Source organism: Suricata suricatta, chromosome 12, assembly GCF_006229205.1.
Source record: "Suricata suricatta isolate VVHF042 chromosome 12, meerkat_22Aug2017_6uvM2_HiC, whole genome shotgun sequence".
NCBI classification, from domain to species: Eukaryota; Metazoa; Chordata; class Mammalia; order Carnivora; family Herpestidae; genus Suricata; species Suricata suricatta.
In genome coordinates, this window is record NC_043711.1 from 12,433,838 (window position 1) to 12,444,942 (window position 11,105).

General features: G+C 52.4%; 1 protein-coding gene across 1 annotated transcript in view; it reads left to right on the forward strand.

Moving 5' to 3' along the window:
• Positions 1-11,105, forward strand: part of NWD1 (NACHT and WD repeat domain containing 1) — a 63,779-nt gene that overhangs the window by 16,446 nt on the left and 36,228 nt on the right. Inside the window, exon 6 of the mRNA XM_029917846.1 lies at positions 3,860-5,132. Within this exon, the coding sequence (XP_029773706.1) occupies positions 3,860-5,132 (1,273 nt within the window). The remainder of the gene's footprint in view (positions 1-3,859; positions 5,133-11,105) is intronic.

Genomic DNA, 11,105 nt, shown 5'->3' on the forward strand with positions numbered 1-11,105 from the left:
GGGTGCACCTGGACTCGAGGTTCAGCCTTGTCCTTTCCCAGCTGTATCAACTTCTGGCAGGCTCAGAGCCTCAGTTTTCTCACCTGTAAAATGGAACTAGTCAGAGGCGGTACGTTACAGAGCTGTTGTGGAGATCGTGTCCCACGATCTTGTCCCAGCCATGATCTCATCCAATCAAACCTAGCCCGTTAAGAGTTTCCACCTGAGGGCTACCTGGGCAGCTCAGACAGTTAAGCATCCAACCCTTGGTTTCAGCTCAGGTCACGATCTCTCAGTTCATGGGATCGAGCCCTGCATCAGGCTCTGTGCTAACAACAGCTCAGAGCCTGCTTGAGATTTTTCTCTCTCCTTCTCTGTCTCCCCCTCCCCCCAATTATCCTCTCCTCCTTTCAAAATAAATAAACATTAAAGAATTTCCACTTGAAAGAATAAATAGAAACTCCTTGAAAGTAGCAGAAAGCACAGATGCGTGTTCGTGCCAGCGTCTTCCAAGCCGATTTGCAGACACCTTGCTCAGCTTTCTTCTTTCCAGCTTTTATTTTGAAGTGGAGATTCATGGGAAGTTGCAAAAAAAAAAAAAAAAAAGTTAAGAAGTACTTCCCTGTATCCTTTACCAGTTTCCCCCCAAAGTTAACATCTTGCAAAACTGAGGTACAGTATGAGGACCAAGAAGGGGATGTTTTGACAAGCAGAGAAAGCATCACTTCTACGGACGTCCATTTATGTGTGTATACGTGTATTTCGTCCTAGCAAATATCACCTGTATAGCTTTTTTTTTTTTTTTTTTTTTTTTTTTTTACAGAGAGAGACAGCACAAGCAGGGGAGGGTCAGAGAGAGAGGGAGACACAGAATCTGAAGCAGGCTCCAGGCTCTGGGCTAGCTGTCAGCACAGAACCCAACGCGGGGCTCGAACTCATGAACCGTGAGATCATGACCTGAGCCGAAGCCGGACGCTCAACCGACTGAGCCACCCAGGTGCCCCTCACCTGTATATCTTTGAGGAACTGCCCCAGTCACTATGCAGGACTGTTTCCTCCCACTACCCTTTTCCTTATTTTTAAAGTTTACTTATTTATTATTATGTTTATTTATGTTTGAGAGAGAGAGACAGACAGAGACAGAGAGAGAGGGAGACACAGAATCTGAAGCAGGCTCCAGGCTGAGCTGTCAGCACAAAGCCTGATGCAGGGCTCGAACCCATGAACCATGAGATCATGACCTGAGCTGAAGTTGGATGCTTAACCGACTGAGCTACCCAGGTGCCCCTACGTTTATTTATTTATTTGGAGAGAGAGAGAGCGGGGGAGAGGCAGAGAGAAAGGGAGAGAGAATCCCAAGCAGGCTTCATGCTATCAGCACGGAGCCCGACATGGGGCTTGATCTCACAAAACATGCGATGGTGACCTGAGCCAAAATCAAGAGTCGGACTCCCAACCAACTAAGCCACCCAGGCGCCCCTCCCACTACCCTTTTAGAAGCACACTCACCCCTCCCCTCAAACCCCAGCTCCAGCCAACCTCAAATCTGTGTCCATCCCTATGATTTGTTATTTCAACAGTGTTTGAGGATGAGCTCACACAATCTACAACCGTTTGAGATTAACTATGTTGCTTTAGCGTAAGGTGATCAGCTTTTCGATTATTTCACAGAGAACCATGAGAACAGCCTCCTTGAGGGTAAACTAGTGCATCCATGTTACAGGAGAGATGCGGTGATTTGACCAAGGTCACACAGCCCGCAGGTGGTAGACCAGACGGTCTGGGGTTGATTCCTGCTGAAATGTGCCCCAGACGGATCCCATTTCTGCACTGGTCGTTGCCTAGCCCCTGGCCTCCATTCACAGGGCTGGGGCTGTGGAGAGTGGTGTCACTCCAAGGAGGATTTTTGAGTGGCTCTTGTGTCTGGCTCTGAGACTGAGCCCTGTCTCCAAGGGCCTGACTCACTCAGCTGCAGAGACCTGGGAGCCTCTGCTGAGCCCAAGGCGACTTAAAAAATAACTCCTCAGGTCTGATTGCAGTTTCAAAACAATGGCCTCCAAGGAGAAATCTGAGTCTGCTCTTGGCTCTGGAAAATATGGCTCCTCAGGGCAGCTGCTGCAGGCTCTGGGACAGGGGTCAGCAAACCATGGCCCACAGGCTAAATTCGGCCCACCACTTGTTTTTGTAAATAAACTTTTATTGGAACACACTCAACGCGTTAGTTTCTGCATGTTGTCTATGGCTGCTTTCACATGACAACAGCAGAGCTGAAAAGTTAGGACAGCCCTGTGCAGCCTAAAATATTTACTATCTGACCCTTTACAGAAGAGCATGTGGACCTTTGCTCTCAGCCTCCCGGCTCATTAAAAATTTCTTCCCTGGCCTCCATGCCTTTGTAGCAGTTTTCTGCAGCCTCAAACGCCCTGCTGCCTCTCTCTGCCCAGGATAGACATTCTTGTCAGTCGGTCCATTTATGTGTCCCTCTTTTCACTAAGACTGGAATACCACTCCACAAAGGCAAACAGGGATCTTTATGCATTTTCCTCACTGCTAGATGCCCAGAATGGAGAGCAGAGGCTGGCACAAGCAGGAGCTCGGTAAGCGTTTGTTGAGTGAATGTGTGATGGAGGCACCCACAGCTGACAACATTGGATTCCAAAGTGAAATTCACATAGCACGAAACAAGCCATTTTAAAACAGTTCGGTGATGTTTAGTGCATTCATAACGTTGTGCAAGCACCACCTCTATCTAGTTCCCGAACATTTCCATCACTCCCAGAGAAACTCCGTATTCACTCATTCCCCATCCCCTGGCCACCGCCAGTCCGCCTCTGACTCTAGGATTTGCCTGTTCTGGACGTTTCATAGAAATGGGATTACATGGCAGGTGGTCTCTTGTGCCCGGCTTCTGTCACTCAGCACGAAGTTTTCAAGGTTCATCCATGTTGTATCTGAATCAGTGCTTCGTTCCTTTTCACGGCTGACTGGTAGTCAATTGTATGGATGGACCACATTTTGCTTATCCATTCACCATTTGATGTGCCCTTGGGTTGCTTGCACCTTTTGGCTACTGTGAGTAATACTGCTGTGAACTTGACTGCGTGTGCGTGTTTGTCTATGTTTTCAGCTCTTTGGGTCCCTACGTAGGAGTGGAATTCCTATAGAAACTCCACATCTAACTTTTTGAGTTTGATGGTATTGTTTTATAATGGGGCCGCTTGTCACATACGATCTCTGTGTTGCCTACACCAAGGTTTCTTTGATTAGTAACGACTAAATCAGGGGCACCTGGGCGGCTCAGTCAGTTAAGCTTCAGACTTCAGCTCAGGTCATGATCTCACGGTTTGTGAGTTAGAGCCCCACCTCAGGCTCCGTGCTGATAGCTCAGAGCCTGGAGCCTGCTTCCGATTCTGTGTCTCCCTCTCTCTGCCTCTCCCCTGCTCATGCTCTGTCTGTCTCTCTCTCTCAAAAATAAATAAACAAAAAATATGACTCAATTAGTACTATTCTTGGTGTTAGCCCTGGACCAGCAGTCTTAGCATCACCTGGGAGCTTTTTGGAAATGCAAACCTGTGGGCCCCACCCAGACCTGCTGAATCAGAACTTCTGGGTTTTCTGAGTCCCCAGGAGACGCTAGCAAACTATAGTCCTCTGACCAAATTCAGCCCACTGCTTGTTTCTGTAAATAAAGTTTTATTGGAACACATTTGAGTGCATTAGTAACCCTATTACCTATGGTTGCACCAGGTGACTCCAGCACACAGTAAGTGTGAGAATCAATATCCCTACCCCCTAAATATGTCTCTCAAGTGTCTCCACTCGGGCCAGCTGATCACACAATGATGACCACACTTTCTTTCCATCTCCCCCACTTTTTCAGTCATTGAGTGGGAAATAGACCGGGGCCTGTTGAGCTGGACGGATGGAGACCAGGGGGCCACTGTCTTCCTAAGAGAGATCCAAGACCTCAACAAACACATCCTGGAAGACTGCGCCCTCAAGATGGTGGACCGGCTCCCCGACGGCTGCCTGGACACAGACGCCCAGAACCTTCTCAGTGGCCTCAAAGGACGCATCGCCGACACGCAGCCTGGAGTTCTCAAGGCCCACCACCTGCCATGGAGCCGAGACCTGGTGAACCCTAAAAACAAGGCTCATGCTCGGTACCTGAAGGAGCTGGGGGAGCAGTTTGTGGCCAGGGCTAACCACCAGGTCCTTGAGCACCTGCGGGAGCTGGAGGCGGGCAGGCAGGACTTGGCGTGGCTCTACCAAGAGGTCCGCCACCACCTGGGGCTGAGTGCCGAGGCCAACCGGGCTTTCTGTGGGCGCCAGGAGCTCCTGGCCCAGCTGGGGCAGCGGCTCCGCCAGAGCGACAGCCACCCCCACTCGCCCCTGGTGCTCTTCGGACCCCCGGGCATCGGGAAGACGGCGCTGATGTGCAAGCTGGCGGAACAAATACCAGGGCTGCTTGGCCGCAAGACAGTGACCGTGCTGCGGCTCCTGGGGATGTCACAGATGAGCTCCGACGCCCGCAGCCTGCTCCAGAGCCTCTGCTTCCAGGTGTGCCTGGCTTACGGGTTGCCCCTGCCCCCTGCCCAGGTCCTGGAGGCCCACGCCAGGGTGGTCCAGTTTTTCCACACCCTCCTCCACACCGTCTCCTGCAGAAACTTCGAGTCCCTTGTGATCCTGTTGGACTCCATGGACGATGTGGATTCCATCCGCCACACCCGGAGGGTCCCCTGGCTGCCTCTCCAGTGCCCCCCGAGGATCCACCTCATCCTCTCAGCCTGCTCAGGGCGGCAGGGGATTCTAGACACCATGCAGCAGACGCTGACCGACCCGGAGGCCTACTGGGAGGTGAAACCCCTCTCCGGAAACCAAGGGCAAGAGATGGTCCAGCTCCTGCTGGCAGCCTCCAGGAGGACACTGAGCCCAGGGCAGACGGAACTGCTCTGGGCCAGCCTCCCAGAGTGCGGGCACCCGGGGCGGCTGAGGCTGGCCTTCGAGGAGGCCCGCAAATGGGCCTCCTTCACCATTCCTGCCCCCCTGGCCTCCACTGCTAAAGAAGCAATGCACCAACTGTGTGCCCGTCTGGAGCAGACACACGGGCAGCTCCTGGTCGCCCACGTGCTGGGCTACATTGTGTCTTCCCGGTAAGTCTCTGTTTGTTTGGTAATTGACGCCAGGTGCATGCATTCGCTTCTCAGGGCTTAGACCCGAGATTGACTCTCTCACGGTTTGGAGGCCAGGGTGTGCAGTCAGGGCGTCAGCATGGCCGCATTCCCTCTGAAGGCGCCAGGGGAGAATCCGTTCTAGGCTTTTCTCTTGGTTCCTGGTTGCCAACAACCCAAGGCCGGGAGACGCATCGTGCCAGCCTCTGTCTCCACCTTCTTGCAGCCTCCTCCCTGTGGGTCTTTCTATCCAACTTTCCTTCTTCTTGTAAGGATTCCACTCATGGGCTCGGGGCCCACTCTGATCTAGTCTGACTGCATCGTATGTTCATTACGTCTCTAAAGACTGTTTTCAAACAAGGTCACATTCACAGGCTCCTGATGGTCATGAACTTTGGGGACACTATTCAACCCAGCACAGTTCATGTATTAAAACGTTCACAGATTTTTTTTTAAGTTTATTTATTTTGAGAGAGAGAGCCCACACACGTACATGTGAGTGAGGAGGGAGGGGCAGAGAGAGAGAAGGAGAGAGAGAATCCCAAGCAGGCTCTGCACCATCAGCATACAGCCCAGTGTGGGACTCGAACTCACAAACTGTGAGATCATGACCTGAGCCAACACCAAGAATCAGACACTCAACTGACTGAGCCACTGAGGTGCCCCTAAAGTTTGCTCTTTTACAGCATACAGTTCAGTGGCATTTAGGACATTGACAGTGTTGTGCAAGCACTGTCTCCAGAACATTCCCGTCACCCCGAAGGGAAACCCCATCCCCATTACCAGTCATCCCCAGCCCCAACCCCTGGCAGCCACCTACCTCTTCCCCGTCTCCAGGATTCTTTTGTATTGTTTTTACTTTGAAATACGTGGAAATCATGAACTAGTGGACAAATTTCCATAGTACGAAAATAGTGCAAAAAATGCCCACACAATCAGGGTTTCTCAGTCTTGGCACTGATGCTATTTGGGGCTGCTGCATCATCGGCATGTGGGGGCTGTCCTATTCGCTACAGGAAGCTGACCAGCATTCCTGGCCTTGACCTTGGATACCAGAAGTACCCCCAGCTGTGATGACAAAAAAACATCTCTGAATATTGCCAAGTGTCCCCTGCAGGCAGAATAAATCCTAGGTGATAACTCCTGTGCTGTGCCCTTCCCCCAGACCCACAGATTTGCCACATTTGCTTCCTCTCTCCCTCTCTCCCTTTCTCTCTTCCTCTAGCTTGCTATCTATCTCTGTATCTACCTCTGTATCTATCTATCTTCACACACACACACACACACACACACACACACACACACACACAGTTTTTCCCTGAACCATTTGAGAATTCATTACAGGCATGATTCCTCTTTGCCTTTAAACACTTCACGGGGCACCTGGGTGGCTCAGTCAGTTACGCATCTGACTTTGCTCAGGTCATGATCCCATGGTTCATGGGTTCAAGCCCTGCGTCAGGCTCTGTGCTGACAGCTAGCTCAGAGCCTGGAGCCTGCTTCAGATTCTGTGTCTCCCTCTCTCTCTACCCCTCCCCTGCTCACGCTCTGTCTCTGTCTCAAAAATAAAGAAACACTAAACATATTTTAAAAAATAAACACTTCGCATATTTCTTAGGAACAAGGATGATCAGAACCCCACATCACCACAGGACAATTCCAAAATTCAGGAAGTGTCTCATAGATGTAATGATATTACTTAGTGCACAATCAGTGACAAAAATTTGCCAACTGTCTCAAAAATGTCCTCTATGGCTGCCTCCGCACCACTTTGTCCCCGATCCAGGATCTACACCAGGATCACATGTTGCACTTAGTCGTCTAGATTCTTTGGCCGCCTTTAGTTTGGAACATTCCACCATCTGTGTCCTTCAGAAGAGTCCAGGTCCGTTGTTTTGTAGATCAGCGCTCCTCAGCCCTCAGTGGGGATAACACACCTCCCTTCCTGTTTTCTCAGAAAGAATTTGATTCGGCAGGTGGGGGGGGGGGATCCCGTGTTTCTCCCTGGCGATGCTGATGCTGCTGGTCCTGGGACCACGCCTGAGCGGGGCCAGTTTGTAGAGTGTGCCTCCACCTGGCTCGGTCCGATCAGGTTCATCCTGAGCTGTGCTCAGCCCTTCTTGGGCACGGATTATTTTTCCCGTTGTAAACATGCAGGCTCCTCTCTGTATTTCATAAGCAATATATGGGGAGATCTCAGAAAAACCTTTCTAAAGCCAGATGCTCTGAAGGACTGACTGCCAGCATGCATCACCCCTAATCCCTAGCTTGTGTCATGGGAATCCGCACAGAAGCAAAAAGGAAAATCCAGGCCAGTGTGTTTACAGAGTTGGAAGGACAGATGGCCGAAAGGTGGAAAGTCTCAGGGCTGCACACGGTGATGTCATGACGGTCGGGAGCAGGAGAGAGGCGTGCATCTGTCACAGGCACCCAGGGGCCAGACTCCAGCCCCCCTGGAGGGCGGGGTGGAGGCCAGTTGGTGGACACACAGCAGAAAGCTCTGTCTGGACGCAAACGGCCCTTGGAAACACTCGAGTCTACCGCCAGGAATGCTGGACAAGGTGGCCTCCCCTCAGTTTCCTGGGTGGCTTTTTCTTCTAGATCTTTGCCCTTTGCCCCAGATCAGTCAAGATGGTGGTGATTGGACCAGTGAGGGTCTGTCTGTCTGTTTGCCAGGCACAGAATCCCACTAGTGTGTAAGAAATAGGGCTTTATGCCAAGGCCACAGGAAGAGCTCAGGGAGCCCAGGGCCACCCAATCTCCAACTCCAGCAGGGCAAACCCCACATTCTGTGTCATATCCCAGATTTTGAGGCCGGTGCTCCCCACTTCCCCCTCCTTCAGAATGGAGGCTGGGCTGCTTCTGTAAGAGTACAAAGACAGACTGGGGAATGTTCCAGAAACAAGTGGTGGGCCATCAGGCCAACCTGACGCAGCAGTCTACACGGAGGAGGTGGGTTGTCATGGGAACCAGAAAGCCATGAGAAACAGAACAGATCTCTGGGTCCTCTCTGCCCATTGGCTTCTGTTCTGGACTCTTCCTGTGCCCCCGCCCCCCACTCCTGGGGACTTCCATTGTCTCAAGCTTCCATTGGCACCACTAGCTCCCATTTCAGAGAACTGGCACTATGGTACCAGCTCCTTCTAGAGTCCTGATTCCAAAATCTGGGGAGACACAAAGAACTGGCCTGCTCGGCCCCACGTCTGGCCCAATTAGCAAAGCCGAGGGCCTCATGGGGTGTTGGAGCTGCCCTCCTGGGGCTGGCTGGCACGAGGTTTATGGAGGGCGCCGCAGGGTACCTCTCGTTGCACGAAAACACATCGGTGCGCCGTGACTCTGAGAGTCTGGCTCCGAGAGCAGAACTAAGTCCTTCTCGGCCAGTGGGGCTTGCCTGGGGAGGTTCCGCCCCCAGGGGACACTTAGCCAGGTCCAGGGACATTTTTGGTTGTCCTAACTTGGGGGGGGGCGCCATTGGCATTGAGTGAGTGGAGACCAGGGATGCGGCTCAGCACCCCGCCGTGCACAGGATGGTCCCTGCTGCAGAGGGTGACGGAGATCCCTGTCGGCAGTGCCAGGGTGAGAAGCCCTGCCGTAGCCCGAGAGAGGCCCCGTCTGCTGTCTGTTTCCATCTGCCTGTCTTCCTTTTTATAAAGTTTATTTATTTATTTTTGAGACAGAGAGAGAGCAGGAGAGGAGGAGAGAGAGGGGGAGAGAGAATCCCAAGCAGTCTCCGTGCCATCAGTGCAGAGCCCAACGTGGGACTCAATCCCACGACCATAAGATCACGACCTGAGCTGAAATAGTCAGTGATTAACTGACTGAGCCACCCAGGCTCCAGTCTATCTGTCTGTCTATCTATCATCTATTTATAATCTATCATAACTATTCATCTCTCTCTCTTTCTATAAATATATACATATAAACACATACATATAAAATCCCCTCAGAGCACCTGAGTGGCTCAGTTGGTTAAGCATCTGACTCTTGATTTCGGTGGTTTTGGCTCAGGTCATGATCTCGAGGTTCGTGAGTTCGAGCCCAGCGTCAGGCTCTGCTGACAGCATGGAGCCTGCTTGGGATTTTCTCTCTCTCTCTCTGCCCCTCCCCCAGTTGTTCCCCCTGTCCCCCCTCAAAATAAATAAACTTAAAAAAATCTCCTCTATCTATCCATCTTTCTCTCTGTCACACTACTGGCATCTAATGGGTGGAGAGCAGGGATGCTGTTAAATGTGCTACGATGCGCACAGCAGTCTCCACAACAGAGAGTGGTCCGACCCCAGGTGCCAGCAGTGTGAGGCTGAGCATATTGTGCCTCCCCCACGCCGCCGCCCCCCCCACGCCGCCGCCCCCCTCCACGCTGCCGCCTCCCGCACGCTGCCTCAGGACAGCACCTGGAGACCATTACTCCACCTGTGGCCTTCTGCATCCTGTTCCAGACGTTTCTAGGAAATGGAATCATAAAATAGGCGGTCTTTTGTGACTGGTTTCTTGCACTTAGGGTTCGGTTTCCAGGGTTCCTCTGTGTGGTAGCGTGCGTCAGTGTCTGTCTCTTTATACGGCCAAAGGATGTTCTATTGTATGGATATGACACTGTCTCAGTCCATCTGAGATGCTATAACAAAAAAATACCTTAGTATGGGGGGCTTCTTTCAATGTTTATTTATTTTTGACAGAGAGAGAGGGATGGAGGGAGGGAGAGAGAGAGAATCCCTAGCAGGCTCCTCACTGTTTGTGCAGAGCCCGATACAGGGCTTGATCCCACAAACCTCAAGATCACAACCTGAGCCAAAAACCAAAGAAATCAAGAGTCGAACCCTCAACCGAGTGAGCCACCCAGCGCCCCTAGAGTGGGGGGCTTCTAAACAATTCACGTCTCACAGCTCCGGAGGCCGGGAGGCCAAGGTGAAGGTGTTGGCAGATGCGGAGTCCGCTGAGGGCTGTCTCCCTGGTTCGGAAATGGCCGTCTTCTTGCTGTGTCCTCACGTGAGGAAGGGATAGGGAGCTCTCTGGAGTACAGTCCCACTCACGGGGTCCCACCTTCATGACCCAGTCACCTCCCCAGTGCCCTACTTCTTGTCACCGGCACCTTGGGGATTAGGACCTCAATGTATGGATTTGGGCTAGACGCACATCCTCAGTCCACGGCAGCCACCTTTGGTCCATCCACTCATCCGTTCATGGAGATCCGGACTGTTTCCACCTCTGGCTCTCGTGAACATGCTTCTCTAAACAAAGGTGTGCAAGCTGTGGTTTGGACGCCTGTCTGGAGTGAGATTTTAAAATCTTAAGTCTGAATCTGTGTTCTGCCCTGATTCACCCTCCCAGGGACGTCCCCCTGCTTTGAGAAAAGTATCCAAACCCCTTGCCAAGGCCTGCTGGCTCTGGCTGCCTTCTGCCCCCCACCCCCCGCCCTCTGCCTGGAACACCCTGGCCCCGGACCTCACGCCGGCCCCTTCCCTCCCACCTCACCCCGCTTGGCTCCAGTGGGACCTTCTCAGAGGGGCCCCCTGCTCCAAGAGCCATCTGTCTCTCCAGACCCCACTTTCTTGCTCGTTCCCGTGTGGCATGGATTGGGTTATCTACTTTCTGGCAATCGGTGTTCCCCAACCTCCTCGTGCCCTCTTCCTGTTATTCCCCACCTGGTTCTGGGAATGAGGACACAGGCTCCACAGGTGTCCAGCTCTTTGTCCTCCAAGAGTCAATGTGGCGGCTCATGCAGAGACGACACTCGTGAACAACGCTGAACAAACCTGCCAACGGTTTGGCGACAGACCATTGAGCGTCCTTAACGTGCCGTCTGCTTCTCTGAGGATGAATGGCCCGGCCCGGCCCCTCCCCAGAGGGCCCTGCGCAGAAACACGATGCCAAGGAAAGTGGGGCTGCGGCTCCCTGAGAGTAGCCTGCCACCTTGTTCCGGCTCCATCAAGGGGGACGAGCCATCGAACTTGAGCAGAA